General features: G+C 37.1%; 1 protein-coding gene across 8 annotated transcripts in view; it reads right to left on the bottom strand.

Moving 5' to 3' along the window:
* NALCN (sodium leak channel, non-selective) overlaps positions 1 to 25244 on the bottom strand; it is a 222774-nt gene that overhangs the window by 141488 nt on the left and 56042 nt on the right. For 6 of the 8 annotated variants that reach the window (XM_039337741.1, XM_039337739.1, XM_039337743.1 and 3 more), the window contains 4 exons: positions 23030 to 23113; positions 20549 to 20688; positions 19780 to 19908; positions 16623 to 16777 (listed from right to left, as the gene is read on the bottom strand). In XM_039337741.1, the coding sequence (XP_039193675.1) occupies positions 16623 to 16777; positions 19780 to 19908; positions 20549 to 20688; positions 23030 to 23113 (508 nt within the window). The remainder of the gene's footprint in view (positions 1 to 16622; positions 16778 to 19779; positions 19909 to 20548; positions 20689 to 23029; positions 23114 to 25244) is intronic. The other 2 variants (XM_039337745.1, XM_039337746.1) reach the window with 1 other exon arrangement.

Below are 25244 nucleotides of genomic sequence, written 5' to 3'. Positions count from 1 at the left end.
AGCGTCCTCTAAGTAAATAGTTTGTAAGTCATTGATGATACAATAAAAAACATTCAGGCCCTCGTATCTATTTGCACAGGGAAAATATACACAGCTGTAATATAGCTGTAATACTGTAATATTAGCATTATTATATCTGCATTTTCAGATAAGGGGAGGCTGGAGATGAAGATTAGTGGATTAGCTTAGCCACCTAGTGAGCATGTAGCTAAGGTAATGTTGAAGATAAAAATACAGCTCAGATATTTAGCCATTGCTCTATATCAGAATCCCCAACCCCAGGTTGTAGACCAGGACCAGGACCAGTCCATGGACCATTGGGAATGGGTTGGATAAGTGGCAGGCAACCATGCAAAGCTTCATTTGCGCATGCACGGGATCTGGTTTGTGTGTGAAACCATCCCCTTCACCCTGCTGCTGCTGCTGCTGCTGCTGCTCATGCTGGTTCATGAAGCTAAAAATGTTGGGGGCCGCTGCTCTATATTGACCTCCAACATTATGATGTCCAAGACTGTTGCTGGCATAAAAGGCACCCTTGTGTAGAATTCTGCAGAAATTGTGCAAAATGTCCTCTAAAAATGGCCTCTTGTGATTTCTTTTTTTAAAAAAACCTTGCAACTGATGCCTCCTTTTAGAAGAAAAACCTGGCAATGGTCAATATGAGCTTTTCCTTCCTTTTGTTTTCTCCTGAGCCTTCAAGACAGTCTGAAGAAGAATGCTGAGAGTATCAGAGTTTGAGTAGGTAAGTGTGCTTAGAGGAAGATTTGTATTGTGTGGGAGAACAGAAAGCAGGACTTTGCATCTGAGGGAGTAGAGTAGCTGTCAGCTCAACAACCAACTGATGGTAAAGGAGGACCAGTCTTGGACTTCATTAAGTAGCAGCAGAAAAGCTGAAAGGAGGAACAAAGCTCACCAGCTTCACCACTCTAGCAGCCATTGTAGGAGATGACCAGGTTCAGCTTTTGAAGAAAATGATGCCTCTCTTTACTAAATTATGTGCATTATACTACGTGAATATCCAGACACACCAGAAATAGGAACTGATTGTTTATTCCATTAATAAAGGTTGTGAGAATCAATATAATGAAGTCCTGTTGTCAGGAACATAAATAAACTCTTCTATATTCTGTATGATCAGACTCATAAGAAAAAAAACCCCACATTTAATTAGTCTAAATATGGAGATAGATTTTCTGTAAACTCTTTCAAATACCGTATAAGCTTTCTCTAATAAAATCTTCTTCCAAATCATTGATCATTTCCCATGATTCACAGCAAGCATGCCATTTTATGTTGGACTGTAGTGTTTGAGCGAGTACTTTTCTGATAATGATGGATTCAGATATTCTTTAAGTTGGTGTAATTTTCCCTTAATTTTATCATACATTGTATTTCACATGATAATTTTTAAGTATTCTGATAAAAAAGCATGCAACATTTACAAGATTGTAGAAATCACAGGAAATCCATTCCTAGAGGATATTTTTGATATAACTGAGAAAAACATTGTTCAATCCGTTTACTGATTTTCACTGCAAAGACTTACTGAATACAATGAACTGCTACCATAGCATTGTTGACTAAAAATTATTCTCTTGAGAAAGTATAATGTGGTCTCAGAAGTCTCAAGCTTTTCCCTTTCCAGCTGAGAAATTTTAGATGAGATAATAAAAAACAGTTTTTGGACCAGGTTAAGTAACTAGCCTACCTTTGACCAGGTTATTATGATGCTCAGAATCCTCAGTGCATGTCATCTGATCATCTTACAAATCAAGCTCATGCTATTGTGGGAAGTCAGCCCCCCCCGAGAAAGAAATATTAAACGAGCAGAAAAATATATTTCCTCAAAGGATCTTAAAGAGGCAGAAAAGCATGCCCAGTTTTCTTAATAGCCCCAAGTCTCCCTCTCCCAAGCAGAAACCAGCTCTGTAGAAATGCAGATGTAAACCATTCAGGAAGGTTGAAGCTAGAAGATTAAGAAGATAAAGACACCTAACATCTACATACCTCACCCAAACTAAGACAGGACATAATAGGATTAACCCACAGATGCCAAAGGGGCACACTGAGACTCAGGTCAAAATACATGACACAGGAAATACAAAGCCTCAAACAGGAACAGGAAACAATCTCAAGAGCCCCAGAGGATATAAAAACCCACTCCCTACATGTGCTCTCTCTCTTTTCTTCCAGAGCCATCTTTCTCTCTGCTCTCCTCTTCAATAAACTGCAGCCTTCTTTCTAAAACAGTCGCCATGTTATTTATTCCCGGTTTGGACTATACCATGATGAAGACTTTTCCTTCAACACTATGATTTATTTCACTACTGTGATTTAAATGTCAACTTTGAGAATGTTTAAGTTCCATTTCTGAAATTCATGAATAATAGACTGACAGCTGTAAACATCTTACAGCATGTTCTGAAAAGAGTCATCTATTTTATGAACAGTGATGAAGTGTAGCAATTTTTAAAAAAATTAATACTTCAAAACTTTTCACAATATGCAATCAGCATTTTGTACATGCTGATCTAAGAGAGCTGAGTTACACATAGCAAACAGAAATGACTTGTCTCAGCATTCTCTGGATTAGAAATAACCCACGAAGCAAAGAAAAACTGTATCAAATGCACTGAGTATATGCTGTACCAGAAATCTCCTGATAAAGCATTGGATAAAAATTTATGATTATTCTTCCAGATCTTTTCTTAAATCCTCATCTAAGATATAAAAACTTCTCTGAACAAGCCTATACTTCTCAAATCATTTGTTTGGATTTGGACTTGGAAATTTACTCTTTTACTTTTAAATCTACAAACACAAGTAAGAACCAAAACAATTTCTCTTAATAATCTGCCCATCCTCTTTTTATACCACTCTTTTGTGTGCTGCTGCGAACATATACCATAGGGCAGACATGTCAAGCTTGCGACATCATGTGACATCGCGCAACGTATGGGACGGTTTTGCCATTGCTGGCAATGGGGTGGATGCAGCTTCCGGATGACTTGTCTGACTTGTGGGCTGGCAGTTTGACACCCCTGCCATAGGGGGAATATAAAAATTTAGGAAAGAACAGCTGCGTAAACAGGAGCAGTGAGGGAGAGGAAGAGGAAAAGAGGGATAGGAGACAGAGACAGAGAGAGACTTTAGGGCTCTTCACTTCCTGAATATTTGAAGAAAAAAAGCAAGCTTCCAGATTATAATCTGGTAATCTTTATTTCACAATGAAAATATTTCAGGTGTAATATTAAAATATTAATGGAAATTACTGTAAAAGAAATTGTACAAAACACAATGAAAATGAAGTCTAGATTTTTTTTTTAGAAAAAATTGCATATTGTGATTGAGATTCTATTATCTAATGGATGAAATTAATGCTAAATGGCCAAAATGCCAAGAGATAGCAGAATTCTCTTTTGACTGTTACTACAAAGCAGCTGTACTAATCTATTCATATTAGTTTCACCTGATTGCCTCTTTTAATTTAGGTTACCAACTGCTCTGAAATAAACAGAGCAAATGCTTAAAACTCTGATGGTCTGCTCTGATATTTTTAACTTTTCAAGCCCCCTACATTTCTAATTCCTATTTGCCAGAAAACATGAAAGGACTCTTTGACTTACTTTAACAAACAAAGAAAATCCAATTTATTTTGCATCAACACTGGCCATGTTCTTTAACAATTAGATTAAACCAATCCCCTGTTTTGGGAGATCTGTTAAAATATGTTTTTTTAAATACAGCTCTAAGATGGAATCTAGTAGAATTCCACTCTGGATAGTGCTTTGATGCTTTTTTGGATGGTTTTAATCTCTTTCTAAAGTACTGTAAATTTTGTTATTATTTGTTATTATTAGTTATTTTTCATTATATTATACCATTTTATATTTTAATTCTTCTACTGTAAGGACTGTAACCTTCTCAGATTTCTGCTGGATTGGAGAACATATAAACTCCCTGTATAATTAATGTTGTTGTTGTTGTTGTTGTTGTTGTTGTTAGTTGCGAAATCGTGTCCTACCCATTGTGACCCCATGGACAATGTTCCTCCAGGCCTTCCTGTCTTTTACCATCTTCTGGAGTCCATTTAAGCTCACGCCTATTGCTTCAGTGACTCCATCCAGCACCTCAGTCTCTGTCGTCTCCTTCTTCTATTGCCCTCAATCTTTCCCAGCATTAGGCTCTTCTCCAGTGAGTCCTTCGTTCTCATTAGGTGGCCAAAGTATTTGAGTTTCAACTTCAGGATGTGGCCTTCTAAAGAACAGTCAGGGCTGATCTCCTCTAGGACTGACTAGTTTGAATGCCTTGCAGTCCAAGGGACTCGCAGGAGTTTTTTCCAGCACCATAGTTCAAAGGCCTCAATTCTTTGGCGCTCAGCCTTTCTTATGGTCCAACTTTCACAGCCATACATTGCAACTGGGAAAACCATAATTAATATACTGTACCCAATTTTTTTTTTAAAAAAAATGCATTGCAATTACCAAAATGGCCCAAAAAAATCCCAACCCACATGAATTCCAGCCTTATTGCTAGAGAGAGCGTTCTGCCCTTAACCTAGAGATGTTCTCCTGCCAGACTCTGTAGGAAGTGAGTGAATTTTATTATGGCTTCTCCACAGCAGGGGATGATTCATCCCCCCAGTCTGAACTGCGTTGAACAGACTGTATTAATAATCTGTAAAACCAATATTGTCTATAAAGTAAAGACCTTAGGGAAAGAGATACCAATAAAGAAGCTTAACACAGGGAAGAAACAAATCTCATGGCAGCTCCTTATTACTTGTTACACCTATCGTATGACAAGGGGAAAAAAACCTCCAGGTAATCCAAATGGTTTCTGTATGAATTAGAGAGCAGCAATTAATGGGAAAAGGAGTCCAACTTTTCTCTATAGCCCAGGGCATATGATATCTCAGGATATGGCAATGCAAGCCCAAAGGCAATCCTTCCTAGAACCAGCCAAGTCTACTCTTCCATTTCCTACCACAGTTTACAACTAAACATGGCAGAGATCAAATGGAATGGAATTGTTCTGACCCAGCCTTTGCAAGTAATGATCCACTGCTTACTCGTGAGTAGAAACCCCTTTTTATTAATAAGGCAGGAACAAGCTATGTTCATGGGAGAACTCCAGTTAACAAGTCTTTAAATGTTGAAACAAGCAGTGGCAATTCCAGCTCATACCAGTTGAGGCAATTTCAATGTCTATTAGTTCCCAGCAGGGAGACTCAACTAGCACTTCAAAAACAAATAAATAGTCCGGGCAAACCTGGGTCTTGGCAAAGAAATCCAACAGATTGAAGTAACTAGCCACTCTCACACTCCTCCTATGTATATTCCATCCAGGGAGGGGCTGGCTAACGTCTCCTTCTTTTCCTTAAGAGCCGGCCCATAACCCTCCATTGCTCTCCTCTTTGCGCATAGGGGCATCTGGGATGGACCCCATCTGTTCCTTCTCCTCACTCAGCTCAGGCCCCGAAAACAGCTGCCTCTCCGCCTGAGCATGGGCAGATAGCCCCGAGTATGCATCTGGCACATTGGAGTCTTCTTGCACATTGGAGTTTTCCAAGACACCGATGTTAACCCAGGCTCCCCCTCCCCCCCTCATCTGATGAACCACAACAGGAATGGGTGGCAGGCATGCAGAAGTAGGGCTCTCGTAGGGCTCTCTTAAAAGCCTAAAAAAAACCCTAAATCCCTAAACATGCACAGAATTGCACCCACAGGAAAAAAAAAGTGAACAGAGGAAATGATTGGATTTAGAAAGAAGAGAAAACTTGGAAATCAAATATTTAACTGGATGAAAAGTTTATTCTGGTGAGTTCTGCTGAGTAGCATAGGCTGTCTCAAGGTTCCTTTGTTATGCTGAAATGTTATGCTGAAGAGAAGGAACAAAGCATACCATAGCATCTTGGCATTGAGATAATTTTCTCAATATAGACTGTACTGTTTTTCTTTCAATATTGACTGTATTGTTCTTTTTGCCATTAACAGTGCATATTTATACAGACATAATTGCAAAATGAATTAGGTACAGATCTGTTTGCAGGAGGGTTCTCTCTCTCTCTCTCTCTCTCTCTCTCTCTCTCTAATAAATTAGAGGCAAATCTGTTTGCAAGGTTATTTTTTTTTAACTCTGCATATTTATACAGATTTATGAAGATTACAGTCTTTATTAACTAAATAATCATGAATGATCTGAATATGAATTTTATATATGTTGAATGATCCTGAGAAATTGAGTGATCATTTATACACAGCTGTTTACAACTATCACTGGGAGGATTGTAACTTTTATGACCTAGATGGTAAACCTTTATTGCCTTGAGCTACAATTATCACTCTTTCTTTTATGGATTACAAATTGTCAGAGACTACAATTTTTTTTTACAATCTTTTTATAGCTATGAATCTCCTTGATACATCTGACAAAATGAGAAAGAGCCTGTGGCCTAGGGGTCCACACAGCTGCCTAACGTGCAAGCAGCCCAGATTCGAATCTCAGAAGGGTATGCTGGCTGATGAGAACTAATTAGCTCAAAATAGCTATACTAGTCTCCCTTTAACTCTTCGTTAGCAATCCAAAAAATTAGCACACACATATATATATATATTCAATAATGTTAGTAAAAATGTGACTCCCGGGCATAGTTATAAATAAAATAAATAATACACGATCACCGGAGAATTTTAAGTAAAAATACTTTACTAAAAATACTTACTAAAAAGGTTGCCAAGCTTTCATTGGGGAACTCCCAACATCATCAGGGCTATATATATATATGTTTTCCTAGATTTTCACGGGTATAGGTATGTAGGTCTTGGTGTATTCGGGTCTTTTCCCGTGTAAGATTGAGAGTATCTTGGCGATGTTTCGACGAGGTCCCACTCGTCATGTTCAGGCTGGGGTCTTCAGCTTCGTGCTTGTGCAAGCAAAGTGTGATTGGAGCTGCCGTCTCTCTATATATATTTTCGTGGTTAGGACTCGTTTATTGATTAGGGCTGGTTTCCAGATGTCTGGTAGGCAGGAGGTATCGTCACGTTTATTCAAAAAACGAGTCCTAGCCACGAAAACTGACACCGGACCCAGAACAACACAGTACGCCACCACCATTCGCCCTCACCAGACCCAAACCCAAGCCCAAACCCATCCCTCAGACGAAATGCAACCACCATCCAGGAACCAAACCACGACGACATCACCAGCTGCTGCACCTCCCCCCAACCCCCACACAAAGCAAACGGACACACGCCATGAACACAGAGCTAGACCGCAAACTCAGAACCAAACCAAAACCTGGTATGTTACTTCACAGCCTTCAGACCTGGACATCACATCACAGAACTCAGAAGGCTACAACACCAAAGCTCAGGATATTACAACACAGCCAACCACCCAGGATGGTGCAACACAGAACTCAGGATATCACTTCACTAGATCTCAGGAGGTCATCACACAACTCATTACCCAGGTCGTTACAACACAAAAGACTAATGGGCACACAGCCAGCATCTCAACTACTCAGGATGTTACGAAACAGCCAACCAATCCACAAACAATAGCTCCTATACAGCCAACCAATCCACCTACAGCAACTAAGCCAGCACTCCACCCTCCCACCAATATATATAGAGAGAGAGACGGCAGCTCTGATCACACTTTGCTCGCACAAGCATGAAGCCGAAGACCCCAGCCTGAAGATGACGAGTGGGACCTCGTCGAAACATTACCAAGATACTCTCAATCTTACACGGGAAAAGACCCGAATACACCAAGACCTGCATCTCTCTCTCTCTCTCTCTCTCTCTCTCTCTCTCTCTCTCTCTCTCTCTCTCTCTCTCTCTCTCTCTCTCTGTGTGTGTGTGTGTGTGTAAACTTTTTTATGCTAACAAGCTGAAATTTCATTAATTACTCTCAGCTGAGATGTTTCTTCTTTTCAGCTAAGATTTTGTTTTTCTTTTCAAATTTTATTCATCTGTCATTTTTTAATACATCTGTGGATTACAGACTATATTAAGAGGGCAACATCAACATTAGCCACAGAAGGGACCAAAAGGAGAACTTAGAACTCCTATAAATAAGGTGAAATTTCCTGACAGTGTAAAAAAATTAATCAGTGGAACGGCTTTAGTTCAGAAGTTGTGGATGCTCTATCACTGGAGGTTTTTGAGAGGAGATTGGACAGCCATTTGTCCAAAATGTATAGGTCCTTTCAACCACGTTACTCTGTCATTCTAGAAGACTAACATTTAAGAGTAGAAATTTCAGTTTAAATTTTCTTTTGAAAAAAAATCTTCTAAATTTTGGGGAATTTTGAAAATGAACTTCTAGAATATTTAAAATTTTGAAAAAATCCTTTTAACAGGGGGCCCAGTGGCCCATCTTAGAGGTGGCCCAGCTGAGAGGTGTCCCAGCATCCCAGCCGAGTGGAGGCGGTGCAGTGCAAACGGAAGCCATCTGAACTAAGTGGCAGCAGATGAGAAGATGTGAGCAGCACACAACAGACCAGCTGAGCAGCAGCAGTGCAGAGAAAGCATCCAGATCATCATATTGTACCTGAAAATCCCAGAAGTACCTAAGCAACCAAAAGGCAAAAAGGCAGGGAGGAAAATGCGAAGTACAAAACACTTTTGGACAGGGATGAAAGAGATAAACTTTCAAGGCAGGGAGCAGAGGGTTAAGAGCAAAGCATCTTCCAGAAAACAGCCAGAGATTTCCAGGAAAAAGAAGTGCATATCACTTCATAAGGGGCCAAGAACTTTAAAAAATTTTTAAAATCTCTGAACTTTTTAAAAATTATTTTTTTCAATTTTTAAATGTATTTTTTTCATTTTTTAAACTTTTTTCAATTTTTTCATTTTTTAAAATGTTTTAATTTCTTTTTTCAATGAAAAATTTTTTTAAAAAACCACTTTATTTTAATTCTTTAGAAAATTTTAAATTCTTCATGGGAAAAAAAAGACAGACATTGAAATAATAGAAAATACTTATAGTTCGGGTTTTAGATTTTGGCAGTAGTTTGCTCTCCAAGCTTGTTTCAGTTTAGTTTGAACGTTTCGTTACCAGACTATGATGATAATGATGTTGCCTAGCCTGGTAACAAAATGTTTAGAAACAAAATTGAAACATGCTTGGAGAGCAAACCACTGCCAAAAGAGACAGGCACTTCAAAACAGGGGAAATATTTAATTTTTCAAGGCAGAGAATAAAGGGCCAAGAACTTTTGTAAACTATTGTAAACTGATACTTCACAACAGGAAAAATATTTAATTTTTAGAAATTTTAAACTTTTAGCAAACTAAAAAAAGTCACGGAAAAAGAGATTGACATTATAATGATTTTCAAAATATGTTTGAGGGGCTCCTACAAATATGAGAGGTTCAAACTATTTTCCAAAGCACAAAAAGGCAAGACAAGAAACAATGGATGGAAACTAACCAAAGAGAGAAATAACCTAGAACTAAGGAGAAATAGAAGTTTCCAATCTTAACAGCATTGAGCAATCAATCTTTTGCATACAACCCAAATCCAGGAAATTACAGATCAATCAGCCCCACATCAATACCTGGGAAGATCTTTGAAAAGATAATCAAGCAAGAAATCTGTGAACACCTAGAAGCAAACAAGGTTAAAGCCAGTAGTCAACATGGGTTCATCAAAACAGATCATGCCAAACAAATGTTATTTCATTCTTCTACAAAGTAACCAAATTAGTAGATCAGCAAAGTGCTGCGACATAGTATACTTAGATTTCAGTAAAGAATTTGATAAAGTAGACTACAACCTATTTCTTGGCAAACTAGTAAAAATGTGGAATAGACAGCATCACCACCAGATGGGTTTGTAACTGGCTGACAAATCGTACTCAGCATGTAGTTCTCAACAGAACTACATCCATATGGAGGGAAGTAAGCAATGGGATACCCCAAGATTGGTTTTAGGCCCAGTACTCAATATCTTCATAAACAATAGACAACAAAACTGAAGGGGAACTCAGCAAATCTGCAGATGACACTAAGCTGGCAAGACAAGCCAACAGCCCAGAAGACAAGTTCAAGATCCAAAGAGATCTTGAGAGACTTGAACACTGGGCCCTATTTAACAAAATGAAATTCAATGTAGATAAACATAAGGTTTTACACTTAGGCAAGAAAAATCAACTGTATAGATACAGACTAAGTGAAACCTGGCTTAATGCCAGTAACTGTAAGAGGGATCTTGGAATCCTAGTGGACAATATGAGCCAACAGTGTGTGGCAGCAGCCAAAAAAGTCAATGCAGTCCTAGGCTGCATTAATGGAGGGATAGACTCAAGATCATGTGAAGTTCTAGTATTGCTTTACAAAGCCTAAGTAAGACCACACTTGGAATACTGCATCCATTTCTGGTCATCACAGTACAAAAAAGATGTTGAGACTCTGGAAAAAGTGCAGAGAAGAGCAACAAAAGTGCTTAGGAGGCTGGAGGCTAAAACATATGAAGAATTGTTGCAGGAATTGGGTAAGTCTACTCTAATGAAAAGAAAGACTAGGGAGAACATGATAGCAGTGTTCCAATATTTGAGGGGCTCCTATAAAGATAAAGGGGTCAAACTATTTTCCAAAGCACCAAAAGGTAAGACAAGAAACAATGGACAGAAACTAACCAAAGACAGAAGCAACCTAGAAATAAGGAGAATCTTAACAGCATTGAGTGATCAATCTTTTGCATACATCCCTTGAGAATTTATCACTTTGTAGTATGGGAATAGTGAGTACATTCTACTTAGATTACGGCAATTCTTTTAACATTCAATCCTTGGCATTCAGTCCTATTTTAATCTCGAGGCAAAAAAAACCAGCAGAAAAATCATGTCCCTCCTTGGTCTGAGAAGAGCTGGGCCTGGAAAGGAGATGGTTGGAAAGCTAAATAGGAAAGAGTTTCAGCAGGAAAAGAAGCAAAAACAATTAAAGTGAATTATCCTTTTTATAACTGCTCTTGTTTTGCAATTATGAGGATTGCCAGGATACAGGATTGATAGAGCCTCCATTCCCCGTAAAACTCACAGAAATGAATAGGACCTAAGTAATGAATATGGAATCTAACCGAAAGGAGTAAATTAATACCAGTTTGCCTCTGGGACCCTACCATCCCAACTAATTTATGCTACAATGTTTGAAAGCAACCTAATATAGAATAGCATTTGTATTAGTGCTTCCAATTTCAGAGACTATAGTTACATCAGCAGCAGCAAGGAAATAATGATCAGTCCTGCTATAATTTCAACTCATAGCAAATTAAGATTAAGATTGCTTCAACAGGAATGGAACCCAAGGGCACTTCAACACAGCCCTTTTGGGTGCCCTTCATCTTCTGCAAAGCATTTTTAAGTTGGTTGCAAAAAGAAGGGAAGAAAAGAGAGAAACGTACAAAAAGTAGATTCACAAATAAGAAAAGGGTCTCCTATATAAATGCCTCAACTAAATGCACAGAAGTATAAACTTGTAGAGCAAAAATATAATACTGTTCTTTGGTCACTGCAACAACCCTAACCCCTAGAGAAGGAATACTTTTAATAATAATAAAAGTATTAAAGACTAGCAAATTCACTTCCACTTGGTTTTACACTTCTGTATACCAGAATATGGTTTTCAAACAGTAGAAATAATGCTTTGTTGAAAAAGATCCTTTGAATTCTGTTTATTTTCATAGGCATAGTTATATATAATTAAATCATAATTCTGAAAAACGTAATCACACAATTATATTCTTTCTCATTCTCTAATCATTTCAAATCTTTGAGGACACTGAAAATGTTATTATCATCGCACATGAAACAACATAATTAAAATGTTCAGTTAATAAGTTGGGATACAAAGAAAATAACAAGATGTTTCTGAGTAGATAACTTTACAATGTGTACAGTAATCAAAACAGTATGTGACTAAATAGATTTTATAATGGACCGAAGGCTAAGCCTGGCTATACTGTATATAAGGCTGGTTATATGTACAGTATATATATCTTTGATAAATTTATATACTGGAATCCCAGGTGTAGACATTTAAAATCAGTAAAAAATAAAACGATGAACTCCAGGATATAAGAAAAAAAGCCTGCTTTATTGCTAAGCTTTTGTCAAGTAGCTGTTGACATCATCAGAGTAAGGGCTGAATAATAAGAGAGCCTGTACATACCAGCCAGCGCTCGACTGTGTGCGGCTCAACGAGGCTTACGCGCTGAACAGCTGACAGGTGCGACCAGACTTATGCGCTAAACAGCTGACAGGCGTAATTTGTGAATTTCAACCAATTTCACATTGATGCCGAGACCACCGTGACTGTATGCGAGCAAGCATGTTATGAGCATGCCATATGTACATTCCATACTTTGACCGTTATAACTATTATATAAGTATATGTACAGGCTCCCTTATTATTCAGCCCTTGCTCTGATGATGTCCACAGCTAGTTGACAAAAACTTAGCAATAAAGAAGGCTTTTTTCTTATATCCCAGAGTTCATCATTTTATTTTTTACTGATTTTAAATACAGTGTGTGTGTGTGTGTGTGTGTGTATGTGTACACACACACATACTTCAGATTGGAAGGCGAAACCTACGTTGGACTGCTTTGCAAAGGTGCTTACATAGCTTCTATCCTTAAAGCAGCTGAATCTTTTTCCAATGCTGTCTGGCTGCCCCTCTGCAGTTTTTGTATCATGTACATACTAAGGCATCTTTGTGCCTTTCCATCCCAAAAGCTGTACAGCCAAACTAGAAAGCACAGGACCTTTGAAGGGAGAATCCACTTTAAAAAGTAACAAATAATATACAATGGTTAAATTAGAAAAAATAGTTTTTTTAAAAAATAACATTTTAAAATTAGAACATCTTATACAAAATGAAATTTGGGAAGAAGAATCTTAACTTATTTTTTCTCCTTTATGCAAATGTTTAGATTCTTTTGCCTCTTATTCAGATGCTTCAGAAGTTAGAAAGTGTTACTGTTCTTTGAAGGAGTGGACAGGGAAGGTGGCAAAGTGGGGCTTCGGAAGAAGCTTTTAATCTCTTTGTCTGCTATATGCAAAAGACCAGTTTATTCTGCCTCCTAGGGTTAGGGTTTCTTTGATATCTTTAATGCTGTTGGGACCAATCTGACAGAAAGAATGGTTGGTAAAAATACAGATGGGGTTTCTTTGCTGGGAAAGTGTCAAAATGTGAGTTTAAAAAAAATGTTTTCTCTCCCTTGTGCAAATAGATATTTGCTTTTCTTTCTCTTGCACAGATTCCTGGGAGAATCAGGATCACTACAGTCTGAAAGAACAGCTGAGAAATTGTCAAGATTGGGTCTGAGAAGAGCATAAATTTTTCCCTCATCTATATGCAGGTGAGCAGCTTATTCTGTCTCCTGTGGAGGAAGTTTGGAAGACAGTGTCTAGATTGCAGGAATGGAATGTAGGAGAAGATTAGGAAGGCCACTGCTTCCAGAGAAATGGCTTAGAGAAGCTGAAACGAGTGCTGTGAAAGCCTTGAAGGGAAGCTTTGATTGGATAATCCCAACTAAAACTTATTTGGAAACTGAAACATCTACAGTAACACCTACGAAAGTATGGAAAAACCTTTGGATTCAGCAAAGTACATTGATTAAGAAAGATTCTGGGCAAAGGAAAAAGATTAAGATGGAAACTAAGAAAATAGATGATGGGACATATCAGAGAGAATACTTAAAAAAGAAACATGTGTTTGAATATGGTTAAAGAAATAGAAAAAATTTGAAACACCACTCTAAGAGAGATGAAATGTTTTAGATACTTAAATGTGACTGAATTCAAGAAAAGTATACATACATACATACATACATACATACATACATACGTAGGTCTTTGGTTATTCGGGTTTTCTCCCACGTAAAATTCGAAGTGTCTTGGCGACGTTTCGACGAAGTCCCATTCGTCATCTTCAGGCTGGTGTTTTCAGCTTCGTGCTTCGAGGAGCACGAAGCTGAAAACACCAGCCTGAAGATGACGAATGGGACTTCGTCGAAACGTCACCAAGACACTTCCAATTTTATGCGGGAGAAAACCCGAATAACCAAAGACCTACATACAAACACCCGCGAAAAAATATATACATACATACATACATACATACATGCTTTGAATTAGAGTTAAGGGATTAGATGACTAGATCTATTGAATAGAATTTCTAAAGATTAAATATATTCTTAACTATGATTAAAAAGAATAAGAAATTTGAGAAAATAAACACTATTAATCTAGGAGGGATATATATTCTAAGTACTATGTTATTTCTTATGTTCCGTTATTATTGCTCTCTTCTCTTCTTTTTTATTTTTTATTTCTTTTTCATTTTTTTTTTCATTTTACTCTTATATCCATTACTTAAGAAACGTAAAAATGTGAGATGGCTTATATGGAAAAAATAGAATTAAGTCTGTCAGTGTAAATGTAACTAATCGCTGAGAAAACCTTTACCAGTAAAAATACTTAGAATTTGGTGGGAGAAATAAACTAAAATAAGGATTGTAATAGGATCGATGATCAGGCAATCCAAATGACTGAAAAGAAATGTATTAATAGAATGATTATTTTTTAGGAATATTGGAAAAAATATATACTAAATTGTCATTTATTAAAACAATAAGAATTGTATTAACTCAATGTTTGCAAAAAAAGATGTTTCGGGGAAAGAGGAAATCAACCAAAATTAATATATGGAATACAGACTATAGAAATCAATTGTTAAGGAGTGCTTTTACAAATGTAACCCAGACAACACACTGTTTACCAATTATTGAGTGACTTATGCTTGTGTAAAAAATTAATAAAAAATATAATAATAAAAAAAATCACACACTCTCTAGTCCGTGGGAAAACCTTTCTCCACAGAACTGGTCCCTAGTGTCCAAAAGGTTGGGGACCTCTGCTCTACAGCATTGGTTCTCAATCTTTTCTTCACCATGGACTCTCTTTAAATATCTTTTGTGGCCATGGAAATGGCCATGGACTCCCAAAACCTGACTCAAGATTTAAATTGTAACAGTTCTTCAAGCCTTCATGGACTTCCTGTGATGACTTTGCTGCCTGCCAGAGGTCCACGGACCACAAATTGAGAACCACTGCTCTACGGCATTGTAGCTCACTATACTAATCTGCTTCAGCTGCCTCTACTACTAATTAACTAAGAATATTGCTAAGAAGCCTCAACTCCAGCCATAAGTCTTGCTGCCATTGATGAGTGATTTTTTTCTAGGAGCCGTCAAGTTTGTAAACTAATTGTATTAATTCTCCTGACATCCCCAAAGTCAGGGGCAACAAATTACAGATCCACATTAAAACAAATCAATTGTTCGTCTTCCAAATCTAGGCCAGAAAAGGCCAAGTTTTATCAGTAAGCCAAACTGAGAGCTCCTACCTGCCATCTAATAAATAGCTTTGCCAAGTAGCTATGCCAAGCCCCAGTATACAAGAAAAGTCAGAGATCAGTAATTAACAAAGTACAACATCTTACAAGGACAAGTCAATTAAAATTCTTCAGAGTAATTCAGAAAAGCAAGTGGAAAACTAAGGAAAAGTTTTTGAAAGGTTGTATTTTTAAACTGGAATCCGATATATTCATTGGTCCAGCCAACATCTGCATAGGCTATTTGTTAGACAATTTGGACACTGAATGATACAGTCATTTCTTCATCTTTGCTATCTCTGCCTTCAGAAAGCTACAGGGAGAACATCTTAAAATTATTGTGGGATGTAGCTGAAGCCTGACAGCATTAATTTCTTCTAGACAATTTACAATCCCTGAGATTTTCATTCTATTCTAGTAAAATAAGGTGTACCTTTAGGGGCTTTGAATTTTCCTCATAACTTATAGACACATTTTTTAATTGAAGCTCAAAGCTCTACCAGCTGAAATGAATAGATTTGCCCTCACATCTCAAATCAAAAACTCATAGCAAATCATACCATCTTTAAATATTGAATCTCAATCAAATCTATCAATTCTGATTTACACAGGTCATACATAAAATTGGCCGCTATCTCTGGTGATCCTACTTCATCGGGGATAGTACTTGTATTTTCTACTCATGTATGTTGCTTTCTGTCCATCAATTTCTGCTGGTTTTTTTAAGGAAAATGTTTATGTATTAACTTTAATACTCATGACAGTGTCACTAGAATATATTTTAAGGGCTAAACTAGACATGACATCTCGAAACTGCAATAGAATATTGCAGTCACTTAGAATATCATTTGTCATCTTTATAGAAGGGAGGGAAATGATTAAGAATCAACAACCTATGCTTTCCATTCCTGGATAGTGCTGCACTCTATAGCTGCAGTTGCTTCACTTTGCGAGAAGGTAACATCAATGAAAACTTTTTACCACTAAGATCATCTGGAATTTGGAAATTAGAGTTGAATTGTATAGACTTAACTATGTATTCAATAATCAATTTTCATTTTGAATAATGAGGAAAAATATGCCAGAGGGGGGGGAAATACCCAATTTATGCTCCTTCTTGGTACTTCAACACCCCATCTACTCAGAATTTCTTCTACAAACTTCATAAGCATTTTCAAATAGGCATTGGAAAGAGATTGTAATCAGATAGACATACCTATTTCATTAAAACCACTGTAGCCCAGCTCCTGCCTGCTTAACCCCAATTCTTCAAGGTCCAAACACTCAAATCCTGGTGGACACTGGTAGCCTTCTTCTGATGCTTTTGAACAATGTGTGTCTGGGATTGCCAAATTGTTCCAGGTTATGTTTCTGTTGGGATGACAAGGAAATTAGTTAGTCAAATTGAATGCTATCTGGGTAAAATATGCAATCTTGTTCTTTCTGTAGTGTGCAAAGAAAGGGAAACACTATCTGGTTAGCTTTTACCTTTACTTCCTTGAATATCCAAATCATTGCCTGCATAGAAACAATAGTCTTGTATAAAAATTAGGTGCCACGGTATAACTGCAGAATAATGGATAGTGACAGAGTTATCAACTGAAGGGCTTTCTGATCTTCTGGGAACTGAGAACAATATTAACGCTCTTCAAATTCACACATCATCATCTTTAAATGGAATAATAGTGCAAGAGAATGGAAAAAAGATCTGAAATGATCAGAAGGATTTAGTCCTCAGCAAATTGAGATCTACTATAGGGCAATCCACTAAAGGGGGGAAAAAAACCCAAGTAATATAAGTTATGTATTCATTCAAATGCCAAAAAGGGATAAGTAATTTACTTGGAAAATACCCTCTATCTGTAAATCATTATTTTGAGATAATCCTATTTATTTTTCCTCTCCATCTGAGGAACTAAGAGCAATTGGACTAGAGAATTAATCAGCCTTGAGAAAATCTTAGATTTAGATGGATTCACTTAAGACTATGACGGAAGACTACAGAATAAAATGAGATCTTACAGAACTGAAATGCCTTGGCCATCATTTATTGTAATCTCATTCTTTGTTTAATATGTGGGTTGTAGAAAATAATATAGGCCTGTTTTTAAATACTTAAGGGAAAGAACAGCAGGTAGAAAGAACAGTAGGAATTTGGGAAATGCTTGTTCCATTCCTTTTGCAGGGCACCAAATTAGGGAAAGCTGGAACAGTGTTGGATTGAGACTTTAGTGACCCCAGTTCAAATTCCTATTTGCAATGAAATTCATGGGCCATCTTGGCACAGCCATTTACTCCCAGTTTACTGTGAAAATAAAACAAAGGAAAAGAGCCTAATATGTCCCCTTTAGCAAAATGCGTACCATGTTATAATGAGGGGAAGCTATTTTACCCCAAGTGAATATCACAGTTATGGCTAAGATCCAGTAAGCATATGGGAATTAAGTTCCCTATTAATGCTGGAGCTGAAATCCCATCAATATGGATCTGATAAAGCAGTGTTTCCCAAACTTGACAATTTTAAGGCACGTGGACTTCAACTCCCAGAATTCCACAGCCAGCGTTGCTGGCTGTGGAATTCTGGGAGTTGAAGTCCTCATGCCTTAAAATTGTCAAGTTTGGGAAACACTGTGATAAAGGAACCAAATCAGAAGTCCAGCTCGCTCTGGCAATAGTCATTGAATACATTAACATGCTACTTTTAAAAGTCTTTCTTCCTTGATGTGCGTTGCTCTTTCACAGAGATTAAACAAATATGAACAAGCAAGCAGCAAATAAAAATAAATCATGGCGAAGCCCTCAAAACAGTAAGAAAATGTTGTGTATTAGAAAGTGAGAAGGGGAACAAGAGAGACAACAGTGTGATGCAGATAGACAGACAAATGCCTCAGAAGAAATGTAGTGAGCCAAGTGATAAAGCAAGAAGGTGAGTATGAATATTGGCTGGCAAGACTTAGAATTCTCTTGAGGGAAAGGAAGCAGCCTAAAAACAAAAATGAGGTAAAATTAAGAGAAGCATCACAGAAAATGTAGCACTTAATTCTGTGTTTGCTTTTGAAAACCTTGTTATAAAACAAGGGGTTCAACTGTGCTGAACTTAGGAAAACATACATTTAAATGTATGCAAATAAGGTATTTATGTTTGTTTTAACACTGAACATTTCACCACTGCAAGCATCTTGCTACACTTGGGAAATCCAAGGGAAAGAATTGCTGATTTGGAGTCAAAACTATAGAAGTGGAACCAAACAGTGTGAACTTTCACACAGATAGCCCTCAACTTACAGCCACAACTGAAACCAGAATTTCTGTTGCTAAGCGAGTGACTCATGCCAGATTTTGCCACAGTTTTTAAGTGAATCACTGTAATTCTTAACTGAATCACATGGTCATTAAGCTTCTCCCATTGGGAGAAGCCCATCAATGGCTTCTCCCATTGATTTTGCTTGTCAGAAGCCAGCTGGGAAGATCAGTAATGGTGATCACATGATCCTGGAATGCTGCAACCATTGTAAATACACATCACTGCCAACTACACAAATTTTGAGCATGTGACTGTGGGGATGCTGTGATGATTGTAAGCATGAGGACTGGTTGTAAGTCATTTTTCCCCGGTGCCATGATAGCTTTGAATGGTCAATAAAGGAATGGTTGTAAGTCAAGGACTATTTGTATGTATCACCCATTTATTCTTTTCAGATAATGTATACACTATTTTCCTAATAGAATATTTCTTAAGAGATATTCAGACTGTTTTCAAGTTTCAAACAGTAAAGTACAATAAAATGCTAAAGAAATACAGATACCAAAAAGAATAACATCTTCTATTAGCAGTACTTAAAAACATTATTAAAAACAGCTTCATTTAATAGGTTCACTAAAATTAAGCTTCATTTAATAGGTTCACTAAAATTAAGAATATTGTTAATGTTTTTGTTTCTGTGCTAGCCCTTCCTAATTTAATTGACCCCTTTCTCATTTTATACAAATTTTCTAGGAATTGCACCACAACTGCCTTCTATCTGGCTACAACATTGTCTTTGATAAAATTATTCACGTAGAATACATTTCCTAAGAGCCCTAGAAACCTAACAACAACACTGTCAGACACTGTTGTACATGCTTACAGCAATCTGACAACTATGTTTCATGGGAAATTAGAACTTGTTGGTCCCAAGTTCCCCATTAGAAGATCATATAGCTACAAAGGTTCTTTAAAACTGTGTTGCTAAAGTACCAAATCTCACTAAAATACTTTCACATTTCAAGGTCTCATCATCAAGACCAATATCAAATGCAAAATAAGACAGGGAACAATCCTTTAGAAAGAAAGATTAAGGGAGACACACAGAAAAATCCTGGTTGAGACTTACCCTGGTTTTGTATCATTTGTTACACAATGATATGTGAAAGGTCCAAACATCTGGACCCCCAAAATTCCATACAGAAGCAGAAAGAACAGAAGGAAAATGGAAACACTCCAAATTTGTTCACCTGAACGCCTAGTTTTTTAAAAGGAAAGGAAATGAGAATGAATGTGATATGCATTAAATGTATATACAGTTAAAAAAAAGTAGGACAAAGTTTCCAAGATTTCAGATCCATCAGAAAAGGCTTTGCAGCTGTAGATTAATCACCTATTTTATCAAGTGAGAATTAGAGAAAAATAGTATTTTTTCGTTCTAAATACTGCATTGAATTTAGGTGTTGAACTACACTGGACTCTAATTTAGAACAATTTGTATACTCACAAATGTGTACCTCCCTACATTATTTTTAAAATCTTAAGTATGTAAATAAAAAAAATGTGTCCAAGGAATTAGTAGCTATGACTATTGTAAACTAGGATATTTATTGAAACCCAACAGAAGTGATGATATACACTATGCTGAGAAACCAATCGGGCCTTTGGCAATTTTTTTAAAATGCTTGGTTTTCCTTCTCAAAAGGCAAAGGGCTTGCATAAGTCTGGAAGTTCCCCAATTATTCATCCATATTGCAAAGTTAAATAAAGTAAGCAAAGAGATATGGGAGCATAGGAAATTGAATGCAAGTCTCTCACTCACAATATCCTTTTATACAGCTGTGCCTAAAAACCTACCAAAGCTACACTTTAAAATCAAAGGCAAAAAACAGACTTACTTTAAAATGTTGGTTATCCTGGTTCTTGGTAATTCAAAGCGGAAATAAATTCGGAATGCTCGAATCATAATAAGTGGTCGTGGGATCCTCAGCATGCCCCAAGGAGACATTTGATCAACTATCTCAGCAATTTCAAAAACCTAGGAAGAAAAGGAATGTTTTTTTTCTCTTTGATATTTCCTAATCATGCCAGTCTTCTTTTGCTAGTTTTAAATGGTTATTTCTGCAAAACACTATAATTTTCAGGAACAACATACTTCCACTGTTATCTTTCAGTGGTGGTTTTTGCTAAATTTAGGATTTCCATGCTTCTTAACAGTTTCCTTTGCAACTGATTATCCTGCAGGCTCAAACATCATTGATCTCATTCGACAATATGAAGGAATCTTGAATATATTGATCTAAAACAATTTCACACTAGTGCACTGGAGTAGTCAAATAGAAGGTACAGGATGTCTTTGCTGATATACAATGCTCACATGATAGAATTGCTCCAGGCTAAACTGAAAAGGAAGTGCTCTATGTGAAAAGCAAGCTATGTTAGGCTGCCAGATCAAATAATGGTAACAAGCTCTAGTGCACATACCTAAAATTCAATTTCTTTTAAAACACTAACAAGAGAATGAGTCATTTAAATTTGGAATGCAAAGTGTACTGCATAACATATTGTTATGTTATCAATTATTCTGATAGGAGGATTTCATTAGTTGTATACACTTATATACAGATAAATCTCTTTCTTTTTGAACCATGTAAGGTTTTGTTTGATAAGAATTTTTTGTTTGAAAGTCTTATGCGGACTAAGAGTAGAACTTTTCTCTTTTAGTTTTGTTTAGTTCAGATAGTGTCCAAGCACTCAAAAGTACGCAATTTATATACAGTAATTGGTACATTTCTCAAAATATTAGATAATTAACACTGATCTGAACATTACATTTTAGTTTAGCAATAGCTTGATTGCCCAATTGATTTCACTCTAATAGGTTGCAGTACTGTAGTGAAAGGAGATGGGGAATGAAAAGCAGTATTTTGTTCCAAAAAGACCAGGTGCCAAAGTTGGCTTCGCACCTCTTCATATGCTGCACCAGTTATGCTTCTCCTAGATCAAATGGCTCTTCAGATAGTCACTCATAGCATGGGCACCTTGCAGCTTAATTACTGTAAGACATAGGGTTGTCCATAAAGCCATCCAGAAGCTTCAGCTGTTCCAGAATGCAGTAATGTGAACAGTGATGAGCATGCCTTGCTATGTCCATGTAGCACTTCTGCTTTGGGAGCTACACTACCAATAGCAATAGCACTTAGACTTATATACCACTTCACAGTGCTTTACAGCCCTGTCTAAGTAGTTCATAGAGTCAGCATATTGCCCCCAACATTCTAGGTCCTCGTTTTATCATCCTCGGAAGGATGGACAGCTGAGTCAACCTTGAGCCTGTGAGACTCGAACTGCCAAACTGCTGACAGCAGCAGTCAGCAGAATTAGCCTGCAGTACTGCATTCTAACCACGGCGCCACCACGGCTCTTAAGTGGCCAATTTGCTTCCAAATATGTTCAAAGTGATGATCATAACCGGGTGACGATTTCTATGACATGTCATTTTTTTCTGAAACCTTTATTTGAATTTATAAGTAAGTTAAAACATGTTTTAGAGTAATCTGGTGAGAATTAGATGCTTTTTAGTTTGCTTGAAAAGTCTTACTTTGACTTTTTAAAGGTATCTCATATTTCTGCTTAATTTTGTAACAAATGCTGCATTTTGGTTATATTTGGGTCATTGGCAATCCTCCTGATAAGTCGGCAAGTTTAAGTCAGCAATGAAAGTGATAATTTGCCTATTTGTTTCTTATTCACTCCCCAACTCAGGGAGATTTCTCTCTCTCTTTCTCTCTCTCTCACACACACACACACAGAGAGAGAAAGAGAGAGAGAGAGAGAGAGAGAGAGAGAGAGAGAGAGAGAGAGAGAGAGAGAGAAAGAGAGAGAGAGAGAGAGAGAGAGAGAGAGGAGATGCTGATATACAGTATAAAGAAGATGTTTATTTCAAAGGTTGATCATCAGGGAAATCTCCAGAAATAGATTCCCCCTGAGCTCTGAACATCCTCCACTCTTTTCTTGTCCAGAAGAGTGGCTGAAGACCTAGTGTGGAAGATTAGGATTCCTAACTTCATTCCATTCAGTCTGTCATTTTTGTCATTTTTATCATCTTTTTTTCTTCTTTTTAATTGGAGTTAATGTAATTTCTTTGTTTGGATTGTTGTGAACCTCTCAGAGACATTGGGAGTCAGGCAGCATACAAGTTTAATAATAAAAGGAAAAATAAAATAGATCCTGTTAGGTACACTCTGTGGCATTCAATTACAAGTTTCAAACACTTCTTGAGTCTGCTTAAAGAGGAGAGCCAATCAGAGGATTTTTAAATTAAACTCAATACTCAGTACTTGGGCAGAGATGACTTTATTATAATGAAACAGAATTACCTGTAAAACTAAGGACACCCACAGACAAAATACCATGAATCCATCAAATACACACCAACGGTCCTTCACATAAGAACTATCCCCCTACGGAAAAAAATTAAATTGGATCATATTGTGTTTTCATTGTGTTATTTTATAATCATAATTAAACAAAAGTGATCGGACAGCATTAAAAAACAATGTTTTTTTAGATTTATGGCAATAGGTGCTGATTCAAAACAATAATTTTCTCCAAAATGATATCTTTAGCTGTGCAGCAATTATTAACTCAATGACTCAAGAGGGCAACGCTAAATTAGAGAATGCTGCAATAAATAAATATTTATATTTACATACAAATAAATATCCTGAAAAGAGTGAAATAGGTTTAGTGTCTTAGAAGAATCCTTCGCTTATAATGTGCAACTTAGAAAACATCCTCCATTGACCTCAAAGATGCTTTAGTCTGACAGCTGTTGAAAATACCATGCAACTATTTGGCACAAATATCAGTGCCAAGTTAAAAGCACCTTTTTTATTTCTGTACTAAGTTTGTAAGCAATGCATCTGGAATAGGAGAAGTGAATTAGATAAACTAAACACAGGAAAACTGTTTTTCCCAAATGTAACCCAACATACAAATTGCTTTTATATAGTAACTGATTTTGCTATTTGTGGATATTTTTAAACATTTTTTTTCTTGACTTGTTAACTTTTAGGTTGAACCTGGGACATCAGTGATGTATTAGCTATATGCACTGTTTGCAGATGCATCTTGATCCTTTCATATTTTTTTTGCTGACCAAGAAAAGGCTCTAATGACTTGCAGCTGTAGCAAACTGAAAAATGATATGCTATGGAATTCTCTTTCTTAGGCAGGTCTTTGAATGTACCTTTAAGCTCAGAATTTAAACTCATTCATACATTGCTCCACATATCATTAAAATGAGTAAAATTATAACATGCATAATTATTATACTAATGCCTATATTTGCTTTAAATAAGGATATATAAATTCAGCCCAAGCTTTTTAGCATGTAACTGTATTTAATTCAAAAGTAGACACAGTCAAGAATTATTTCTGTACAGTATTATGTTTTGCAGACTTATATCCAAGAGGATGCTAGAGACAGGTAAAGAGTAATCCCCCAGCAGCATTATTATCCTAATATCTAATTACTGCTACCTGTATTGGAGATAGAAACCTAAGATGGCTTGTTGTTGACAAAAAAACAAAACAAAAAAAACCCCTCAATTGTTTTCTTCTCCCCAAAGTGACAACTGCTGTGAAATTACTGAGAAAGACATTATAATCATACTCACAGAGATGTGTATGGACATAAAAATTATTCATCATTCTGTTAGCATGGGAAGCATGAGTTTCGGTATTACTGATGTCATTTGAGAGATCACAAGAAGTATACCAATGTGGCCACAACAGAATTATTGAAGGCTACACAGGCCTAAGTAATATTCTTTAACTCAGAGTCTTAATGCTCCAAATTCTAGAATTTCAAGACAAGAATATCAGTCTGCTTTCTTATGGAAGCCTTAATACATGAACGAGTTCTGCCAGGTTTTTTTAAAACATGTGTTAGATACTAAGGCCCATCTTATTACAGCCTTTCCTTTTTATATAGATCAGGGGTGTCAAGCTTGCAACATCACATGATGTGTTGTGATGTATCTGCTGAGGAAAATGAGCTGGAACTGGAGCTGATGGAAGTCGAGGGAGGGGTGTCTGTGGCTTCAGAGGAATCTGGGGAAGAGCAGGCTGAGGCAGACCAGGACCTTTCAGGATTGGGACAGGATGAAGGGCAAGGGCCACCTCCTCCTGATCCTAGAGTACTGAGAATGGGGAAAAGGAGGGAATAACGCAGGTAGACCTAGCTACTCGGGAGGAGAGTGCCCCACCCCTCTCCACAAGGCACACCTGGAGACTGAGACTTAAGGAGACGCTATGGGGGAGGGGCATTTGTCAGGAACAAATGCTGAATGCTTGGGGTTTTGCTGATCTTGGAAACAATTCTCTGATCTCCTGTGCTGTGATTTCTGTTTGGAAACCCTGAAACTCTGACCATTGGACTGGCTGACAAACTTGATTTAGTGTTCAAAGACCTCAAGTTGAATTTTGGCTTCCCTTTTGAAACTGCTCAGGCAAACTTGTATTTCCAGACTCATTAGATTTTTGGATGTATCTTTCTTTCCTTGTTATCAACGTGGCCTTGAGTAAATT

The sequence above is a fragment of the Crotalus tigris genome, unplaced genomic scaffold (genome assembly GCF_016545835.1).
Source record: "Crotalus tigris isolate CLP2741 ecotype Arizona unplaced genomic scaffold, ASM1654583v1 scf7180000017685.4511686, whole genome shotgun sequence".
Lineage (NCBI taxonomy): Eukaryota > Metazoa > Chordata > Lepidosauria > Squamata > Viperidae > Crotalus > Crotalus tigris.
This window is presented reverse-complemented; position numbering and strand designations above follow the sequence as displayed.